Source organism: Phoxinus phoxinus (assembly GCF_949152265.1).
Source record: "Phoxinus phoxinus genome assembly, chromosome: 9".
NCBI classification, from domain to species: domain Eukaryota; kingdom Metazoa; phylum Chordata; class Actinopteri; order Cypriniformes; family Leuciscidae; genus Phoxinus; species Phoxinus phoxinus.
Genome location: NC_136884.1, coordinates 20,933,632 through 20,956,917, shown reverse-complemented (window position 1 = coordinate 20,956,917; position 23,286 = coordinate 20,933,632). Strand labels below are relative to the sequence as shown.

General features: G+C 42.6%; 1 protein-coding gene across 3 annotated transcripts in view; it reads left to right on the top strand.

The window, feature by feature from the left end:
* The window catches only part of myrfl (myelin regulatory factor like), a 62,432-nt gene that overhangs the window by 11,961 nt on the left and 27,185 nt on the right, over positions 1–23,286 (top strand). Inside the window, exons 3-7 of one of the 3 annotated variants that reach the window (XM_079624042.1) lie at positions 4,989–5,076; positions 5,182–5,243; positions 13,170–13,569; positions 13,656–13,759; positions 15,744–15,891. In XM_079624042.1, coding sequence (XP_079480168.1) covers positions 4,989–5,076; positions 5,182–5,243; positions 13,170–13,569; positions 13,656–13,759; positions 15,744–15,891 — 802 coding nt within the window. Of the gene's footprint in view, positions 1–4,924; positions 5,077–5,181; positions 5,244–13,169; positions 13,570–13,655; positions 13,760–15,743; positions 15,892–23,286 lie in introns of those variants that run through there. The other 2 variants (XM_079624044.1, XM_079624043.1) reach the window with 2 other exon arrangements.

Sequence of the window (23,286 nt, the reverse complement as noted above, 5' to 3'; positions counted from 1 at the left end):
GATTGTCGCTTTAAACTTTCGGGATCCGCCATACCAAGTGCTAAGCTAAATCTCCACCATCATCCACACACGCTATATAGCCGCCTAGCCGGGACTCATTCTCTATGCAGAAGTGACGTAATGACGCAAAGACATGCTCGAAATTCCCGCGGAAATCCACCAGTACCACTGGAATTAAAATCATTATTACAAGCTTACCGTTTTGAATCGAGGTAAGGCAAGCAGATCGTTTTGAACACTGGCTGGTTACGTTTTTTTTCAAAAATGTCTTTTTTGATATTTTTAAACACAAAAAAGTGCCGGACTGCAGCTTTAAGACAAATAACTTTTGTATTACAAGTTTTTAGAATATTTATGTTTAAATATGCTAATGAGGTATTATCTCATTAAATATGCCCTAATTTGCATATATTCCAGAAGAGAAATCTGAACATTGGATAAAGCCAGATTCAAAATTCTTGTTTCATTTTGTTGACATATTAGAGTCAAATGTTTTTATTGAGGGGATTTTGGATATCTCTTTTTATCACTCTGTAACAAACCCCTCTGTAAAAACCTTAAGAATATAGATAGGAATACAACTTGAAGGTTTGGTGTATGTAAGTGCTGCTGAAGTGGAGAATTCTGGCTCAGAGTATAGGAAAAAAACGAAAATGGCCTTTAAAGATTGACATCAGCCAATGAGATTTCGCTTTTAGAGTTAAATGCCCCATTGTACTTTCACGATTGGTTGCTGATAAAAAAGGAAATAACCAATATTTAGATCCGACAACATTGTACAGGAGAGAGAGAGAGAGCTTTCCAATGGTATATGTGATGACAGGGTGCAGACAGCGATCACGGATCAGCATGTTGATTTATAACACCAACTTTTGTTGAATTTAGGAGAAATCTAGAGACGCAAACAGACAAAGTGTAGTAAAATAAAGACTTGTTTGTAAGGTGATCTTGGGTGTTATACAAAGGCGCCGTTAAATAAAAATGCATTGTTATTATTATTATATAACAGTTTAAATGTTGGTTATATTTACATTTAATTCAACAATATGACACTTAATTTCTAGGTGAACTGACATGCTATCAAAAAGCCTGTAACCCTTTAATTATTATTTCTCACATTCTCCAGGAGTCTGAAATGCATGTTGGTCAATAAGTCAACAGAAAATAAAAAAACGCTCTTCACAACTTATTCAGAGAAATATCGCTGGTTGTAAAAGGACTTGAGGTGAGACATTGTTTCCAAGCATATATTGCCACAGTGTCGTTGCAAAGGAAGAGAGTTGAGGCGAGGATATAGTTGAAAAAGGTTTAAAAAAACACAATGGAACATGGGAGCATAGACAAATAACGGACAAATAACAAATGAGGGATATATTTACACAGACTAAAGGAGAAACTAGAGATGACAGACCAAGGCAGAGTCGGAGGAACAAGGCAGCCTGGTGGAGCTAGAGGGATGATGGACAATGGTGGAGTCGAGGGATCAATGAGCCGTGGTGGAGCCACAGGATTGGAGGGCAAAGGCAGAGTCATGGTTTCGGAAGAGCGAAGTGGAGGTGGAGGGTTGGAGCTTTTCGCCTCAAACTCAGAAGACCATGGTGGAAGTGGCTAGCCAGGAGACCATAGTCATGACGGTGTAACAGGAGCTATGGCCTGAGGACTGCACAAGACCAGTGGAGGAGGAAGGATTAGGGAACTGGATGAAACAAGATAATCATCCGTGCCGTTAAGGGACCGGAGGAGGAGGAAGGTCTAGGGCCCCAGATGGAACCAAGGAATTTAGGCAGTCAGACGGGACCAGCAGAGTGGAAAGAAGTTGGCATACCGGTTGAGGACAGCCACTGAATAAGTTCAATCAGCCAAAGATGGAATTTAGACACTAGCTTCAGGACACTTTGTTCTGCCCATTAAGTCCCACATAATAGAAAACACAGGGATTCGTCAGGGTAGTGCACAATGTGAGACCGTTCTAGAAACTCATGTGTATGGTCCTTGAGGGAATGGTCCCTACTAAGTAAGAATGAGGATTTGTACTACTGCTAGATCCATGTTGGTTCTGTTCTTCTGTCACAGTGTGGTTGCAAAGAAGAAGAGTGGAGGCGAGGATCTACTTGGGAATGGTGTATTAATTAAACAACTCAGCTTCTGGTTAGAAAACCAAATCATACACTGACGAAGGCAACCAAGGAAGCAGGACCTAAACAATAGGAAATGAGAAAACGGGAACAATGGAATGAAATGTATATGAAATAAGAGTCCCTGAACAAATACAGGGCCCTATTTTAACAATCTAAGCGTATGGTCTAAAGCGCACGCCGCAAGTGCACTTAGGGTGTTTGCGAAACCACTTTTGCTAGTTTAACGACGGGAAAAATGGTCTGAGCGCCCGGCGCATGTTCTAAAGGGGTTGTTCCTATTCTCTTAATGAGTAATGGGTGTGTTTTGGGCGTTACGTGCAATAAACCAATCAGAGTCTCATCTCCCATTCCCTTTAAATGCCAGTTTCGCTTGCACCATTGCGGATTCACTATTTACATGCCAGAATTTGCAAGCGGAAAAACTGAACGCTTGTCTAGCGAGGACACGGATCTACTTGTGCGCAAGGTTAAAGCGCACGAGCAGACCATCTACGGGACAAGCCGGATTCCACCAAAGCTCCCTGAGGTGAAGAAAGTGTGGGAGGTGGCAGCGGTGATTGTGTCCTCGTCTTCTGGCATCACAAAAACGGATGTACAATGCCGAAAAAGGTTCAATGATGTCAGGAGACGGGGAGAACAAAAGCTTGCCACTAATAAAAAACAGTAAGTGGCCACGGGAAGAGGTCCACCTAAAGCCACTCGGACCTAACGCCAGCGGAGTACACCGCTGCCTCTATCTTCAGTGCTGAAAGCATTAAGGGATTTGGGGGCTTAGAGTTGGGCGTCCAAGGTAATGCAATGATAATGGAAACAAAATCAATGTGTACAATACATTCAGGCTTCTTATGAAAATATTTTATTTGACCAGCAACAGTCATAAAATAAATTAACTTGAAATGTCATGCAGCTCCGCTGGCTGAAGATTCCACTGCCTAACCCAGTGAACAACCATTCTCAAGGTTGAGAGGAGAGGCGAGGCTACCTGAAGCAGTTGAGCGCATAATACCGCCAACATCTCCTGCAAAAACCTCCTCCATCCAGCGGATCTTTCTTCTGAGTCCACCCGATCCATGATCACACTGCGCTCTGCTGCTCCTGGACCCGTAGTTGCACGTGCGTGTTGCATCGCACCCACAAACCCAGGGAACCCAAAGTTAGCCTAAAACTCCTATTTAACCCGATGACAGAGGTCTGTTACTGCCTGGTGGAATAGGCGTAGCCTCTGGCGATACTGCCCCTTAGACAGGGACAGATATATGTACCTTGGCCGGTAGACCCTCTGCCTCCTCAGTCTCCCAATTCTTTGGTCCATCAGGTACTCCATTTGGTTGAACAATTCGAAAATACATTACTGATCAAATACACTAACATTAAATTGAGGAGTTCAACAAGTGATGTTTTGCTCAAATTACATGTTCAGTAGTCAGTCAGTCGTCCGCGTTGGATCCAGGCTTTGATATGGCTTACTGGTTGTTGATAGACACCCTCAACCTGACGAGTCAGTTTAAATACATGTGTGTATTGGCACGATTGGTCAAATAATTAGCCAATTACATTCATCATTACTGCAAATAGGTAGGCTAAGGCCACATTTACACATAGCCGGATATTTAGAGAAACAAATATTTCTCCCCCTCCGTTTTCAATAATAACATCGTGCACACAACCCGCATAAATACGCCGTCGAGCGCCTTTATAACTATGCCAAACCTATGGGCGGCAGTGTAGGGAGAAGGATAAAGCCATGCAAGCCAATAAGAATCTTCAAAATCGACAAGAGAGAACCTAAAACCCCGTTTCTCCCAGTTGACACGACAACATATAACCGGCGTTTTCAGAAATCTCCACTTTGGCCGGAGTTTTTAGAAATAATCGTTTTCTGGGATAAAAACGGCGTTTTCGTGTAAATGACAGGCCAAAACGCAGAGAAATATCTGCGTTTTCCCATCGTGTAAACGGGGCCTAATTCTGATACATGCAATGACTATCCATTATGACATGTAGGCATTTTTATATTTATGTACACAATAACAATAATAATCTTTTACGTTTTAATCCTTTCATTTTTCATATTTAAAAATATTTGTGTGCTGCTGCGCATGTGTGTGCATTGTGAACCCGCCTATAGGCGCATATTACTAACGCGTTCTTTAAATAACAAAAAAAATATTGCGCAGTCCATTTCAGTTGCCTCAAAATAGCAACACGCTAACAATGCGCCTGAACACACCTTGTTTTCAGACCAGCATGCCCATGGGCGCGAGTGCATTTGACATTTAAACAATGTGGCACAGGACGTGAAAATAATAACTGCATCGGCTGAAACTAGCAAAAAACACTTGCGTCGTGCCTGATGCTGCATTGCACTGGGTGTATGATAGGGCCCCTAGTCTCAGACGTAGAACTGTCTATATGGTGCAACAGGTACACAGGACTTAAGGATCATTTTACGGTGCAACTGGGCCATGGTGCCAGCCACTACCAGTTATTTTAGATATACAAGTTTACAAACAGTCTGCAAGGTTGGTTGATGTTAAAAATATTAATTGTGGTTAACATATGGTTAACTGAAGCTCAAATGTGCTTGCTTGATTTGAGAGAACCAGTGAATAAAATTATGTTCATCGTTTAAAGAAATCGTGTCTCTTGAGAAGACATTGTATTAAACCACTGGATTAATATGAATTATGTTTGCTATCTCTTTGTATTTTGATGATGAACAAAAGTGCATCAGCATCAAGAACGAATGTAAATCCAACAGCAGAATGGTAGCATAACCCCAGAGCTCACTGCAGCATGAAATCCGGTCTGAGCTGCTATAGCCCTCATTCATCTTCTTTTTTTCATCAGGACAAGATGTGAGTGGGGTGTTGGAGAGTGCCGTGGTAGACACCAGTATTCTGGAGCAGTATTTGAGCAATGAGACAGATCCCACTTTGTGAGTTCTTTCAGATATTCTAATTAAAATATTTTCAAATAACGTCCACTTAACCTGAAACATGGTTATTTGTTCTTCTTAGTACACGTTTTTCTTATTTCTTAGCATGTTACCCGAGTCACCACCAGATTCAGGATCAGAACGTAGTTCTCCACCACAAATACAAGGTGAAGTCTTCTCAAATCTAAAATCCCAACCTCTTTCCCAGCCCAGTTCTTTCTTTATTAAGAATTACTTAAGTGCCGTTCTTTGTTCTATTTTCTTAAAGAAAAGCTTAACTCCAAGTCCTCCAGAGTCGCGGCCAAAGCCGATTCGAAAGACAGCTGTTCGCCAGCAGCAGCAGCAGCCATTTTGTTTTCAAGTAGCAGGGAATGTCATCATTATGTTAAGCCCGCCCGCCGACACTATACACGATGTGATTGGCCTGACTAGAGTTTGTTTTTTCCAGCTCGCAAGCCAACGGAGTTGCTAGACTCAATAAATGCTAAAAAAATTTTGCTGCCGCTAGGTTGCATCTAGATTTATAGGCTAATCTGAACACGCAATTTATCCAAAACAGACCCTTTGCTGCTTCCTCTTTTTTTTTCTTTAAAAACAACAAACTGGTTTTATTCTTGTTTCATGCAAGTACACACTTCACAGTTCATACACACTTGATGTGTGTAGGTTTACTAAAGCAACATTTTGAGCAAAAAGCTAAGAAAATCAAATTTTTGTCAAAGACTACGTCTGGATCGGATTCAGAAGGATGATCTAAATGGAGTAGATCGAGTTCATCAACACCCCCAAAGCTTGCACAGTCTTATACTTCGTCCTGGTTCACCATTTCATTCAGTAAAGTTGGGCAGTTTTGATTTATATGCTGTTAACCTTGATGATCACATTTTTATTTTATTTTACATGATATGCATCTGCTTACATATGCTATCGCTTGTTTCTGAGTCTTCTTTGCCTGGGAGATTATATACTCTTTCAGAAGATGTGTAATTGTGTCCCCTAAGTGAAAACATGGAAAGCATGTTTGAAAACATCAAAATTCCAGGGAAGCGCTGTTTAATTTTCGTCAATGGCGGGGAAAGAGTTAAAACACATTTGTTATCCACCTTATTTCTGACGAGCTTACTGCATTTTGAATTATGGGTGGCACTTCCGGTTTGGGGAACTTCCATTCAAAAAGCCAGAAACTAATCATTTCAAATCATAAGGTTGCCCTACAAATAAAGCTTATCCATCAGTTTGACTGAAAGAGCTGTCAATTTTCCTTCATGTTTTATTTTTCGACTTCATGAGAATAAAGTCAAACTTGGTATTTTAACGTGACATGATATAACAAGAATATCTATGGCAAGAGCTTCAGTCGCTGCATTCTGTATAAGTACGAAAAAGGACAACATATACTGCACATTTGTGGTCTGTTCTCCCGATAGATATTCTACGTTAATAATTCACTGGAATGCACAAAGACTATCTCGTTTTTCTCCTCAAATCCTAACATCTCTTTCCAGGTTTGCTTTCACAGTTAAATAAAATTTATTATCTGTCAAAATGACGGAAATCACTTTGAAATAGAATCACGCAATGCTGAAGTTAATGAACATTTTTGATTAAGCCAACATATGTTACATAATACAGATATATATTACTACAGTGATATTTAACCCGTCCATTATTGCTGTGGAAAGAATAGCGCTTTTGGGGTTATTCATGGTCTGTTAAAAGTACCTTTTTGATGCTTTTACACTTTTAAATGTCCTTTTAATGTTTGATGGTTGAAGGGTGAGTAGAATAATGTCATCTCATTGTACCCAGTTTTCTTTAAAAAAAAAAACGTCTCAGGTTACGACTGTAACCTATGTTCCCTGAGAACAGGGAACGAGACACTGCGTCGAATGACGCATTGGGGAACGCCTCAGGCGTGACAGGTGTCTAAAATCACAATCAAATCATGGCAATCACATTGACCGGCGACAGCCCGTGAATCATTAACGTGAATGATTAACGTGCGACCTGCGAGTATATATGGGCGCCTTGCAAACATGACATATCACCTTTATCGTCTGAAGGGACTGTTTGGTAGGCAGGCCCCGAGGCATGGCAAGGAGACGCAGTGTCTCGTTCCCTGTTCTCAGGGAACATAGGTTACAGTCGTAACCTGAGACGTTCCCTTTCGAAGGGAACTCGCACTGCGTCGAATGACGCTTTGGGGAACGATATACCCACGCCGCCATGCTAAGGGGAGTGCATGCCAGGAGGCAGTGACAACTGTCAGAACCAGCAAACTCAAATGAAATGCTATAACCACTCACTCTCAGGCCACACTGGGCTGTCAGTGACAGCATTCCCTACGGTCATAGCCCAAGCTATAAGCCTAACAGTAGGAACTCCAAACGATGTTAACCGAAGGCCTACCCTCTGCTCAAAGCCTACTGCTCAAAGGCTTAGGACCACAACTTCAATTTAGAAGTGGTCCCTTCTAGGGAATGTGGCTAGGGAACCAGAGGGAACCCCAGCCAGTCACTATTTCGGGGGAATATACCCCCCGAAATGCCACCAGGAAGGCCTGATCTCAGATACGGGATATCCCGGAGAGTATGACTCAGCATAGTGCTTTACAACCCTTGCTAGAGAGGGGAGTTTCTCTACTCGATCCACGGATCTACCCAGTGTTTGTGTTTCAAACACTGAGGAGCCCTGTGAAGGCCTAGGGGCTGATCTAACTGGGCGGCCTCACGAGAGGCCTACGACCCTCTGACCAGACTCAGGAGTCCAAACACTCATAGTGACCCTCAGAGAGGGGAGCAATGGACCGACTGGTAGGAAAACCAGGCTGTAGGCAGAGTAAGAGGTTCCGGGAGGGAACTAGTAGCAGAGGACGAACACTTTAGTTGAGCCAGGGCACAAGCTCGCTTTCAGCAGCAGCCTAATAAGGCCAGCTGAACTGACAGCAAGCGGCCACTAGCTTCCAGAACCTAGCATCGTTGGGGAACCACTCACAGGGAGGCCTGGCGGGCCCACTACCTGATAACCACAGTATGTGGGAGCTAATATTCAGGAAAGCCTGGTGAGGCCTGTAACCTGATAACCCCAGTATGTGGGAGCTCATAACCAGGAAGGCCTGGTGAGGCCTGTAACCTGATAACTCCAGTATGTGGGAGCTCATAACCAGGAAGGCCTGGTGAGGCCTGTAACCTGATAACCACAGTATGTGGGAACTCACCTTCAGGGAAGCCTGGTCAAGTCAAGTCACCTTTATTTATATAGCGCTTTTTACAATACAGATTGTATCAAAGCAGCTTCACAGTGATAACATGAATACAAAAAAAAACAATTTCATCATCGTCCACCTTTAAGGCAGATCTATAATATTGTTGAATATTAAATGTCCCCAACTAAGCAAGCCAGAAGGTAAGGCAACAGCGGCAAGGAACCAAAACTCCATCAGGTGACAGAATGGAGAAAAAAACCTTGGGAGAAACCAGGGTCAGTCAGGGGCCAGTTCTCCTCTGGCCAACGAGAGAACAGTGTATGATTATGATTCAGGAGCATTACAGGTCAGAAGTCAGAATGAATCAGAGTATTTGTCCAGTTCCGGTTTGGTGAAGTCAGAGTGGAGAGGAGGAGAGACTGGTTGACACTTCAGGTCAGCGCCGTCGTCGTGTCCTGGCGCTGGTCCTTCATCAGATCTGGATACGGCCTGGTTCTGGTGGACAGCGGTAAACCTTGGGATAGACAGAGAGACTAATATTAGCGTAGACGCCATCCTTCTTATGATGTACCAAGTACATCAGGATTTACGGGAAGTGTTCCCGGTCCCGGCTGTTCTAAACTATGCAGCCTAATTATAGAAGTCTATAATGTGTTATGTGTATGCTAGGCCGAAGAGATGTGTTTTTAGTCTAGATTTGAACTGACAGAGTGTGTCTGCTTCCCGGACAATGTTAGGAAGACTGTTCCAAAGTTTTGGTGCTAAATAGGAAAAGGATCTACCGCCAGCAGTCGATTTTGATATTCTAGGTATTATTAACTGGCCGGAATTTTGAGATTGCAGTAGACGTGGAGGACTATAATGCGTTAAGAGCTCGCTCAAGTACTGCGGAGCTAAACCATTTAGTGCTTTGTAAGTGATCAGCAATATTTTAAAATGTATACGATGTTTAATAGGCAGCCAATGCAGTGTTGACAGAACGGGGCTTATATGGTCATACTTCCTGGTTCTGGTAAGAACTCGAGCTGCTGCGTCCTGGTGAGGCCTACTACCAGATAACCACAGTATGTGGGAGCTCACCTTCAGGGAGGCCTGGTGAGGCCTACCACCTGATAATCACATCATGTGGGAACATGCCTTCAGGGAGGCCTGGTAAGGCCTACTACCTGATAGCCACCGTATGTGGGAATTCACCTTCAGGGAGGCCTGAGGAGGCCTACTACCTGATAGCAATCTTAAACAACTGGTAGCTATGAGCCCTGAATCTGGGTGACGGTTCGAAGGCGGCCTGCTAAGGCCAGCCCACTGGGGACTCGCCTATTAGGGAGGCCTGGTTGGGCCTACTAGCTGATAGCGAGTCAATTCTGCTCCAAAGGTACACTGTTGGGAATCATACCACACCAACATAACTATTGGGTCCACTGACAGGAGGCCTATTACGGCTAGCTACCTGGCTATAAAGTATGTCCCACAATGTTGGCATTCACCTCCGAGGCCGCCTGTTTAGGGCCTACTACCCATCAGTGAGTCAACTGCCCGAACCACCAAGGCCAGCCACTTGAGGTGAGCTGGCCTACAGCGCCCCCTTGGGGGCTGCCCATTTAGGAGGCCTGCTGAGGCCTACTACCTAACGGTGCAGCCTTCGTTGGCAGATAAGCTGTTTACACAGCGCCTACAGCATTCTGGTACCTAATCACATTGCCCATGGCAGTGTACTCGGCAAGAGCGCTAGCACCCTTTAAGCAAGGGGAGTACAACATACGCCACTCTGCCTCAACGGAGGCCCCAGAGTCAGGCGCCTACCATCTGTACGCATGGGCGTCAGCTCATGGCAGTGCTCTGGCTTCAGGGGAGCGTACTTCGACCAAAAAAGAAGTGAAGGCTAGAACTTTCCGCTCAACCCGAGCCATAGTGGTGCGAGGTAGGATAATACAGAAGTGAAAGTGAAGGAATCAGACCTGCCCTGTATCACCGAGGAATTTCTCTCCACTGTGGCTCTAGGGGTGACAGAAAAAGTATCTGTGCCCAACCTAGGGGAGTGGGGCTTGTTTGTGAGACAACCACCTACAACCCGATGCTCGAGCAGTAGCTCAACGAGGTGAGTAAAGCCTATACTGGCGGCCCAGATCCGTATGCTAGTTCTGCACGGCAGGGTTGGGCAGACAGACCCAGTCTCTTCGTGAGGCGAAAGACGGCCTAACCCTGCTCAATAAAGACACATTGTACCGGGGAGGCCTATTTGAGGCCTAACCCAGGATCTTTATAAACCATGCCTCTGCACCACGCTGCATTACTCTTGTCGCCCCAGAATGCAGAGAAGGGGGCGGGCCTTGGCCTAACGACTCTCATTGGAGGAGGCTGTCATACAGGGATGCTAGAAACCTATATTCACAAAGTGAAGGTTCAGAGGCAGAATTGCTTAAGCAGAGCGCCTCCACTATCCCTGGCACAGCCTAGGCCAGCTACAGAGGCGGCCCTGGTGAGGGCCAGCCTGCAAGCATAGATCTACCTGAGGGCTCGGAGGAGCCACAGCCTTACTAGAAAAATAGTTATTATTATTTCATACAACTGGCTGCAGAATCGCTCAGGAAGGAAGTCAAACGGTCCCGTGGGCCGGACATAAGATCTATCTGAAGCTCTAGCGTCAGTCAAACTCAAGTCAAAAAAATCCTATTTGAGAGAGAGACCAACTACTCTACCCTGAGGTGGCTAAGAGCCCAAGGGCCAACAAACTTTCACAAAAGAAGCCCCTACAGCTGGTGCTTCTTCCTATCGTTCCAGCCACCTAGAGGGGAACTTCAGGGCCCTCAATAATCCAATTTTTTTCCTTCTTACCTTATTGCATTGACATGACCCCATGACTCTATACAGGGAACGAGGTCTGTAGAGAGATACATATTAGTATATATTTTTCATTAATTACTCTTAAGAAGACCAATCAGCTCACCTGCGGCGTGCGGAGTGAAGACTCGCCAGGTAGTTCCTTATGAACCTGGGGTCCATCACTTTACATGCCTGAAAGAGGCGCTCTCACAAGCCAAGCCTAGGCGGGCCATCATAGGCCCCGCCCCAGGCCTGAGGAGTCGGAAGCAGCAGAGGGCAGATTTCATGACCCTCCGAGGAGGTTATCCTTCACCGGCGCTGTCGTTTGTTCTGGATAACCTCCCTCAAATCCCTCCTGTTGCGGGAGTCACGCATTTTCTGCTCCCTGCTCCTACCTGGAGGGGGCGCACGAGAGGTCACACTGGCTCGCTGGCCCCGCCTCTGGTCCTCAGACCGAGACGGGCCAGGTCCTCCCACCTGCCTGGGCGCGGACCCGGATCTCAGCGGTATACAGGTTTTGAATGCTGCTGAGCGCGCCTTCGCCTCCCTGAACTTCCCCACCACCGCCTCTACGGAGGTGCCGAAGAGTTCAGAGGGCAAAACCGGTGAATCGAGGAGAAAGGCCTTCTCTTTATCCCTGATGTCGGCTAGATTTAGCCACAGATGTCTCTCCATGGCCACTATCGCTGCCATCGACCGGCCGATCGAAGCAGCGGTTTGTTTGGTGGCCCGGAGAGCAAGATCTGTGGTGCGGCGCAGCTCAGCCACCGCCTCGGGGGACAATCCTGCCCCCTGGTCGAGATCCCTCAGCAGATCATTCTGGTACGCCTGCAGGACCGCCATGGTGTGCAGGGCAGCACCAGCCTGACCTGCTGCCGAGTATGCTCTGATGCCTGCCCAGAGACGAGATAGTTCGCAAACGTCTCGTCAATGGGCGGCATCGACACGTATCCATAATCTCCGATCCCCTCGACATCAGCGAAACTAGCCCGCTGATGTCGGTGGATACGGGCAGAGTATGGATTCTTCCATGCCTTCTCAACCTCAGTGTGGAGGTCGGGGAGGAATGGAAGGCTAACCTGAACTGGTGGTCTATGGCCGGGGAGAAACCGATCGTCGAGCCTGCCGCGAGCGGTCTCTCCTCTAGCGCGTTGCTATGGCAGCTGCAGCCTGCCGGCGGCGCGCTCCATTACATCCACCAGCTCTGCATACACGGGGCAGGATGGCTGAGTGGGTTCAGGATCCACCTGACTGTCGACCTCCTCAGCCATCTCCTGCGCGTCCTGAAGAGCACTAGCTGCAGGAATTGTCGGCGAAAGGCTTTCATCATCGACCTGCAGCTCACCCTCGTCAGTCGTCGAATCATCTGAGAGGTTTACAGCCCTCTGAAAGTGATCGACAAGCTCCATCTGGGAGCCCCATGATGCAAGTCGCCGCTCTGCCTCGGAACGAGCGGGACCTGAACCACAAGGTCCAGATGCTGAACCCCCTTCACTCGAGAAGAGGGACAGACGAGAGCGGAGCGTTTTTAAGGAAAACCGCTCACAGTTTGCACAGGGGGCTCCCTCGAGAACCTCCCGTGCGTGCTCTTCTCCCAGGCAGAAAACGCACAGCTGGTGTGTGTCCCCCGGCGTCAAATACCTTGGGCACGGGTCGACACACTTCTGAAAGCAATCGGCCTTCGCTGTACGTTTCATTTCTCGTTTTTCCTTCTTTGAAAAGCGTTTCAAACAGACAGTCCCTGAAGACGAAAAGAAGATTTGTCATGTTTGCAAGGCGCCCTTATATCATTCATGTTAATGATTCACGGGCTGTCGCCGGTCAATGTGATTGCCGTGATTTGATTGTGATTTCAGACACCTGTCACGCCTGAGGCGTTCCCCAAAGCGTCATTCGACGCAGTGCGAGTTCCCTTCGAAAGGGAACCCTGTATTATTGCGTTTATAGTGTGATTCTTTTACTGATTGTTTACAGCTTAGCGGAAGTTACACCCATAATTCGCACAAAGCGCCATGGGGCGTAGGAATACAGTGGAAAGTCATTAAACTATCTGTCTTTTCACCAGATTCCAGATGGTCTACTGAACAAAGCAGCAGGGACACATATAGCCAATCAGAAGCCTCCTTCCCTCCATCTTGTCCCTTTAAAGACATAAAACCAGAGCGCTGTGGTGGTGCAGGACTCATGTATGATGTTGGCAGAACCCTTGGGAACCACATCAAAGCTAATTCACCTGCTTCGGTACCTCAGTACAGTCTCAACACAGCTGATAGTTACATAGAGGCAGCCACGTCCCATAATGCACCCATCCATGGTATCCTGCAGTTTACTCAGTGCTCACCAATGGGACTTTCAGCGGGACATATGCCAGCTAATGCTGCTGCGGATTCTTCGTGTGTGCCCTATGCTATGCAACCAGAGACCGTGTACCCTTATATGCCCCCAAATAACGACCAACATCTAGGGTAAGACACGTCTGCTGCATGTGCTGTTCTGCTTTGTTATGCAGTTTATTCAGCATATTCACAGTCTGCAGTTCTTGCTTTAACAGAAATTTCTTACAAAAAAATAAGAAAAGAAGACGGTCAAACTCTTTTGAGGAGCACACAGAGCAGCACATGGGCGCTGACCCGGTTTGGGCCAAACCGTCATTCTGTAAGTATTACATTATATGCAGAATATTTGAGTCCAATCTTAGGTGTCCATGGTCTATTTGCCAGTGTCTTTGGCATTACATCTTGCAATATGTGACCGGTCACGGAAAGTAGGGACACAAGTCGGTTCTGGGGCATTTTGAGTTATTCACAGATTCTGAAAGTGTAGTCTCCAAGCTTTCCAACGATGTGTAACACATGGAAATCTGATAATATTTGGAGAAGAAGTGGCCATTTGAAGGTAGGCACTCAAAAAAATTCAAAGTGGAGAAATCTGCCTCTAAAGATTGCAGTTCTCACCTCTCTCTGCTGCTGGGAGTGACAATAGGGCTCATTTACATCTCATTTAGATAAGCCATACCCCCTGTAAAGCTCCCCCTGTAAAGCTGTAAAGCACATGTTGTTTTATTAACATTAAATGGACAGTTCTCCCCAAATGTTAATTGTCATCATTTACTCTCTCAAGTTGTTTTAAACCTGAATCTTCTTCTTCCAAATATCTTCTTTTGTGTTCAGCACAAGAAATAAATAAATACAGGTTTGGAACAACATTAGAGTGAGTAAAGAATGACAAAATGTTTATTTTTGGGTGAACAATCTATTTAAGGACAAGCGGCTGCATGTTTACTATTAGGGCTACTGTCTCTTTAAGACCTGAAAGCAACGCGTCTAATATGTACGCATAATATGACACGCAGATTTCTCTCAATTTTCTCGGTTTGCTTTCAGTTTAGACATAACCAACTTTCTTTATGTAAACCTTGAGTGTATTTGACAGTATTAGCTCAAAAAGACTCGAAAGATAACTTAGTCCAGTATCCAGGCGCTGTTAGACAGGCTTTTTAGTGCATGTGCGCGTCGGCTGTTTGAGCGCAGAAAAGCGCATTAAAACAGCGCTTCAGCAGCGAATGACATGTTTAACCGGCAAGGCTTTAAAGCACATGCAAATAATTAACTTTTGAGAGCTGCAGTGTCCTGTTTCTCTGCGTAAACATTTAATGTGAGTATTTGTCGCGTTGTACACTGGGCTGTTGAGACGCAGACTGCTACAAAAGCACGCAGCAGCTTGCTTGCAGCAAGGGTCACAGCGCAACTTTGAACTATATCGATGCGATATGGTCTAATTCCATATCCCATTTAAAAAATATATCAATATATTTTTTATATCGATATTATATCGCCCAGTCCTACCACGCTGTTCCCTTGGAGGGCGGGGGCAATAACAAAAGAAACAAAAGCCGGCTTATCCAGTATGGAAATACACACAATGACACGCCCCTACTGCGAGCTAGAATCTCACAAAACAAGCCGATTTCAACCTAAAAATGTACGATTTTAAATATACCAATATTGATATCTAAAACATGGAGAGGCTTCTTCGTGATCTCAACTAACAGATTCTGCAAAAAAGCGAAAATCACCAGTTTTGAAAAAAAAACGCTTTCTCATTTTGCTCAAAAGTTGTGCTGCCGACTTGTGTCCCTACTTTCTGTGACGGGTCACATATATTGGTCAGATGCAATGTAAAATGCTATTAAATTTACACAAGGGTGCTTTCACACTAGCACTTTTGGTGTGCACCTGGGTTCGTTTTGTTTTGATTGACACATAAAAAAGTAGACATCTCACAGATTCTTTTTTCATATTTCTTAAGTCTGTATGACCATACATGACGGAGTATTTTAAGTCTATGTTGCTGCTATGTAAAAAAACCCAGAGCAAAACGCGCCCGCGCGTTTGCCGACCACAGAGGGTTAAACATGTTTTATATCCTTCGACTGGATGGACTAAAAATGTGAGTCTGTGCCCATCATACACTATGAAATTTTCTGTTAAATCTGTCAATTCAGATATTTGCACATTGTCTCTGACTCTCGGCAGCTAGCATAGACTTGTCCAGACTGCAATTAAGTCACGTAGTATATATACCAGACTATACATATCATATTGTGAATTTCTTTGCTTAATGTCTGTGTTGTCTTCAGGTCCAGAGAGTGGATCATATGAAGCACAGTCGTATGACAGCGATGCTACTGGTGGAAGTCCAGCAAGCAGTGTGCACCAGCTGCTCACATGGGACCAGTATCAGCCCAGTCAGTGGTGCTCGCTCCACAACAGCAGATCTGAATCGTTGTGAGTAGCTACCAAGACTTCTTAACCTGATGATTAATAGAGTAATATGATCTTTTTTTTTCTTTAAAATGACTTAAAAAATCATAACGAGGCAATAATAATTGGTTCAAATAAAGTATCTAAAGCATGTAATTCTTTGGTTTTAATGAACAACACTGTTAAAATACATAACATAAACATAATTCAATCTATGCACAACGTTATGTATTATAACAAATGCCTGGAGATTGTTGTTGTTACACTTTACAGCAGATCAAATCCTTGTTCAATATTGACCAAAAATTTAAATAATAACAGTGCAGCACTATGCTATGAAACACAAAGCGCATAAAGACTTTAAATGCTTTTCCAAATGCACATTATTGGAAACCCAAACAAAATATATATTTTTTACCCATACACCAGTAAGAAAAATGCATCATCAAATCGTTCACAAAACCAATCAACACAGCAAAACATTTCAAATGAATTCCCCCTCAAACACAGTACAAATAAACACCACTTTAGTACAAAAGTTTCCATATCCTGCATCTCTTTATAGTACTTAAACTCAACTGAGATCATAGACCTGAAAAATGCCTTAAACAACAATACACTATCTTGTCCATGTGTTTTTTAATCTTGTTTTTTTCTTGAAATATATATGGCCTTTTTTGCTTGGCCGACCATAAAATGAATCAACTGCCCTTTAAATCTGTGATTGTGGTTCTATCCTGTCCCATAAATGAAAGCCTTAGATGTGAAACTTTCCTTAAAACCTACAAACATGTTTTCTAGTAATGCAAAAAGTGGTTTTAGCCTGATACATTCCAGAAAACAATGAACAATCGTTTATCTGAACCCACAAAAAATACAACCTTCATTGACATTGGGATTAATGATCGACACAAAATCATTAAGAGCAACAGACCCCTTCAGGCTTCTCAATGGCTGATTTTTTCATCAATGGTGGTTTGTATAAGTCCTTTCAAAATAGTTTATCTTCATTTCCAATATCAAATCTCTCTCTCCAGACATTATCTACTTTCTCACACAGTGTTGACTTTTACAAATGTTTGGTTACAATATTGTATTTCACTTTCCCACTTATTTCATCCAATGATAAGTCCTGAAGCCCATTTAAGTTTAACAAAAAATCTCCTTTAAATCTGGTGTAATCCAGTGCTTGGGAAAAGGGTCTCTCATATCAGGAAGCAAATTCCCTTCCTCATTTCTTTGAAGAAGTGACAACTCCTTTGCTGCCAGTTTCTTTCTCCATAACTCCATTAGAGTTGAGGCTTATCGCATACATTGTTGTCCTAATAAAGATGCCACAGCCATAATGTCTTTCAATTCAGAGCAGGCCACTTTAATTGTGTGACCCAGCTTTACAGTCTGGGTGTTACACAGTCTCTGAGAAAGATTCGGTACTTGATCCGTTATGTCCAAATGAGCCCCCTTAACTAGAGGCTCCTTCAACAACCAGAACAGAGAGTTAACATTTTCTGGTCTTTTAATAATGAAAGATCCCCAAACTTTGAACAAACCATAGTAAAATGGAGATAGTCCACTCAAGTTTAGCTTCTTAGTATCCGTGAGGAACAAAGCAGTATCTAGTCTAAGTCCATCCACTCTGTGAAGAATGTTTTTTGCAACTTCTCTCCATACCACATCCACAGAGCCTGTTAAAAACTTCTGAATGAACTGTAATCGGAATGTTGCATATCTGCTTGATAGAGACACCAGACCTTGTCCTCCCTCCTCTACTGGCAAAAAACACACTTTGAGGGACCCAGTGCAGCCTGTCCCAGAAAAAGTCCACTAATATTGTTTGTAAACGTGATAATAGTCCTTTGGGAGGTTCCACACAAGAGAGCTTATGCCACATAGTAGAGGCTATTAAGTTGTTCAATATTAGTACTCTCCTTCTAAAAGATAGCTAGGAGTGAATCCATCTCCATTTCTTTAGTCTACCCTCAATTTTTTTCTATAATCCCATCCCATTTTTTCTACTGCACAGATACATCTCCAAGATGCACTCACAAATACTTACAATACAAGAACGCAATTAATCTGACATTGGTTCGATTGCTAAGGAATACAACATCCCTGTCTTAAACCTCACTCAAACCACCATTGATGTTCAGTACGCTCTCAATGTCTTTGTACAATACTTTAATCATAGCATTAAAAGTAGACCCAAAACCAAGGGCATTATAGGTGTATTCCAAAGATATTGATGCTCTATTCGATAAAAGGCTTTTTCTTTATCAATTTAAATAAAGCCTATATCAAGATCCAGATAACCAGAGAAATCCAGAATATCCCTGATAAAGTGATGTTATCCATAATCGACCTTCCAGGTTTACAATAGGTCTGGTCAGAATGAACCAGGCATGTACCTTTTGTCTCTTTTGTACATAAGGTAAATTTGGCATGGCCTATCTACTGATAGTGTATGAGTCTAGCTGTGCTATATACTGTATAATGAGGAGTCCTCATTAAGCTCCCTCATTCTGAAATGAAAAATCACGATAAGCTAGCCAATCTCATCGGTCCAAGGACTGATCTTTGTTTCGAGATACACGACTACTTGAATTCTGAGCTACAATACAATGTAAAGATTTCAAATGATAGACTTGGATGCAAAATGTAGCCCTTTAAAGAAATTTGCTGTTGGTGTATTACCCTAAAACACACTCGCCAGATTGTTTATCTAAATAGCCCTATGTTGTTAGAAATGCATCCCATGCAACTAGTGTTGTCACGGGACCAAAATTTCAGTGTTCGGTACCAATACCGGTGAAAATCCACGGTTCTCGGTACCAATTTCGGTACCAAAGCTTAATTAAATTTACATATATTAAAGTGTATATCACGGTTAGAGATGGAAACTGTAGAATTAAAAACACTTTACAATAAGATTTCATTTGTTAGATAACATTAGCTAAAACGTCCTAACAACAAACAATAGTGTAGCAATTATTTACCTAGGGGTAAATTAAAAATGTAGGCCTACTAATACATTTTTTAAATCAAAAGTGTTATCTGTTCATTATCAATGCACAATGGATGAAGTGAACAAACATGAACAATCAAGTGTTTGTATTAACATTCACAAACATTAATTCATGTTGTAAAAAAGTACTGTTCACTCAATTGATGTTAGATAAGGCATTAAGTAAAGTTAATGAATGGTAGCCTATTGTAGTGTTGCCAAACTACAGGAGATAAAACGTGCTTTATTTGACTTGACTGTACTTTTATTTAATCCAAAACTACGTTCATATTACATTTTTAACGGTCTTTTAAACTACCCAGATACAACCGCACACGATACCACTTTAGGGGTCGTTCACATATCGCGTTTTGTGCGCGTGCTTATTTAAAATGCAGTCGCGCGGCATATAACAGAAGTGACCGGCGCATCGATCATATACAGGCCAGGGTGGCTTTTTATTTCTCATATCCATGAATATATCTAGTAGTAAAGCTATGCAACGGCTAAAAATAAATTAATTATTTGCTGATACTTCCTCATCATCATAGAAAGCGCAGTTTGCACCGCTTTCTCGTTGCGTCTGTCGTTGCTATGCAACCATTAGGCGCGTCTGGAAAGCGAATTTGCCTATTTTTTAGTCTATGGAATTTGCACGCCCAAAAAACGCGCTATTGTGAACGGCCCTTTCTGGCAACGTGATAGCCTAATCCAAAATATCTCCACATGTGGCTGTTTCCTCCTTTCTTGTAAACAAGTGGATTCAGAGCCACCGCATTATCAGTGCCGCCGGTCGCCACGTCTGCCATGGGCACCGCAGTGCGAGCCTCCGCTGACTGCGCGCGGATCTGCCCAAAGGGACGAGGCATTTACTTGACGCTACTGTTTTAGACTGAAAACCAGATCATACCACCGATTTACACGCGCAAACTGGTTGCCTGTGTGATGAGATGTACTAATATCCATCTGCTCTGGCAGATTCGGCTCAAAGTCGTGCATCATCGGATGCGGAGGCGCGCGATGTGATTCAAGATTCTGACGTAAGTGCTAAGATACCGATTGGCCCAGAGAAATGTCAATTATAAGAATTACCCAATAAAGTTTCGCAATTCTAGCCTGCATGGCATGCAGATGAATGACAGCCTACACCCCCCCCCCCCCCCCAAAACAAAAAAACTCTCCGGTTCTACGCGATTCACGTAAATGACCTAATTGAGCAAGAAAACGGCGATTGTCGCCGAAAAGCGACAAGTTTGCAGGTATGAAAGATGCATTAAAATGCCAATAATCACTCTTTATTGTAACATTCGCTATAAACACTTCACATAAAACCAAACAGTGATCTGAAAACTAACTGGAGTAATCAAACAATCTTAACAATATTAAAATGATACCTAAAACAATAAAACGTATCAAGCCTGGCCATAGAGATACCATTATCTCTGCAGTGTGTCCATGTATACTGCCTATTGTTATTGTTCAATTCTCTCCACACATCACATAAACTGTGGGTTTCGATCAACTCACATATTACACGTCTTGAAGCAGTGTGAGGTTCCCAATGGTTCCTATCAAGAACATCATTTTCCATACAGTTCAAATCTACCCCCACAAAGAGATAATGATCTGAATTACAATTTTGTAAAAAAACACTGATATTATTAAAGAAGACATTTCAGTACCATTTGTTGGAGCATATAGATTTATAAAAACAAAATTAAACTTTTCAAATTTAGTTTGTAAGACTAATAACCTACCAGGTATCATTTGGTTTATTTCACATTTGGAGAAATAATGAATAATTATCACAATCTAGTAATCTATTTATTCATACAGAATACAAATTTCTATTCAGTTTCCAGTGATTTAAGCGATCTAAAGTGCCAAACAGCGAACGGAGCTAGATATGGGTCTCCTCTTCCTGGATCGCGTGAGATTTGACCTCGGAGCGCTATGATTTGCTGAACAGCTGTCAATCATCTCCACGTGTCAGTGTTGCCAGACGTACGATAATTATCGTATTTGTACGATAATTTTGACCTCTGTACGATGTACGATCAATAATGAAAAAAATCCCATAATGTACGATAATTTCAGAATTCCCCGCAAATAGTTAAAAAATCTCCCGAAATCTAGATCGAGCAAGCAAGAGCGCGCGCACAGCAGAGAAAGGGAGCGAGAGACATTGCGTGTGTGTGCTAGTGTGCGTGTGTGCCTCACGAAGCGCATGTGAGGACCTATTTTTTGTACAGTCTATGGTAAGGACCCAACCAAGCGAATTATTCAGACCCCCCCCCCCCCCCCCCCCCCCCCCCCCGTTGGAGAATTCTGCGCATGTTTTCTTCGTGTACGATCATTTTCTTCGAAATACGATAATTTTGAGCTTCTGGTACGATACTTGGACATTTCCAATCTGGCAACACTGCCACGTGTTCAACCTGACCTCTTCTGCATGACGCGTCCTGTCTATACTTCCTCATTCTGGATATCCGTAATAAACAAAACGAAAGTGAGATTTCTTCACCGAAACAAGCAGCTATTAAATGCACGATTGAAGTATATGTGTTTTGTGTGTTGTTTTCGTGCGTTTCGGGGTATTTTTATATGAATAAAAAATAAAGGTGAGGCTAAGCATAGCTCATAGCTTCATATAAAATGCTAAAAATGACATATTTCAAAATCTTTTTTTGACTTGAAACCATTTTAAACCGCGACCGGAATATGATACAAATACTCGATGGTGTTTTAAAGTGAGCTTTAAATAAAAGTGTAATATTAATAAATTAAATTGTGTCATGTAGCTGGAGGCTAACGTTAGCTACTTGTTGTGTTGCACCTGCTACACGAGCTTTCTATTCCTTATATGTATATATTTTTTAAAGAATTCGCATTTAAAGTAATAATATATTTTTGGTGTTGTTTGTTTCCTAACAAGAGTAAAGTTAATGGGTGGATTATTCGTGCACATTAGGTGTCAATGGCCAAGCATTATGCCAGAAGAACGGCTATAATCTGGCTGGATTCAAACAAAAGAATAAGGACAAAAGAATAATGAAGATTAAGTCTCATACCGGCAGAGGTGTGAAAGGTTGGTCGATTTAAATGAAAAGAACATGAATGGGGCCAGTTCTCCTCGCCAGACATTAGTCAGAGACTGTAAATGAGTGTTTATTACAGGCAATACATATTTGATGAGAATCTTTTAGCCTTCTCCAAAGTCTCCCCTGATATGGTCTCACAATAGGCTTCACAAAATGCATAATTTTAGATATATCATTCTCAGATTTGAAATGAAGCATGACCACAGTTGTGGCTACACTTTAGTTGTGGTAATAAGTTGCTATCTTAAATTCACATAATATTTTTATACATTTAATAAATATATTCTTAATATTTGTTGTTTTTGTTTTATGTTTGAGCTTATATATCTCAATATTAATAACAGTCTGGTTAATTTTGAGTCTTGAACTGTAAACTCTCAAGGGTTGGCTTTCTAAATATATGTTGGTTATGTGTCTATTCAGAATGACTTCAGAAGCTGCAACCTTTTTATTCTGGGTATGTCATGTATGCATGTATGCCAAAATTGGGGGTGCTGAGGAAGGGGTTTAAACAACATATAAAAACACAGTAACATGTAGTTTCAAATCCATCTTCATGCTTTAATTACAGTTTCACTTTAGAAACAAATTTATTCAATCTCCTGTACTGTGAATTGTTCTTCACCTTCTCCCCTCATCAACATCACAACTGATTCAACGAATGCGTTTTGATCTGGAAAGTAATCTATGACCTGGACATGCTTCCTATTTTTTGTCTTTTGTAGGAAAATTCTCACTTTAGCAAAAGTATAGCTTTGTTGTTATTTCTCAATATTACTATCTACAGCTTCACTATTAGAACCATCAATTGCACTGTTTAGTCTCATCGTCACTTCCCAGGTTGTTGATACATCACCATTTCATCACTTTTTTGTCTTGGTTTTTTTTTTTTTGTGATGGGGTTTTCCTAACACGTTTCCTCTTACAAGAAGGAGCTTTAAACAAAGCCTTATCTTTTTCAAAATCAGTATTCTTATTCTCCTCAGCTAAAATACATTCAGCTGCTATAACAACATCAGTTGTCATATTAGTTTCACTTTCATTTTCTGTACTTTCTAGACCTCCTGAAACAACATCTATATTCAGGGGTGCACATAACTTTTTCAGTGAGTTACTCAGGTGAGTACCAGGAGATGGTGTTTGGTACTCACCCCATATGTAGCGTGGCCACAGCTGTCAATCATGACGTAACATTCCTGTTTTTATAGCATCAAATAACTAACTAAAACCAAACTTATTTTAAAAGACGAACAATTCAATTTACATCAGCATGAAAAAAACTACCTAAAATGACAGAAAACATCTTTGGAAAAAATT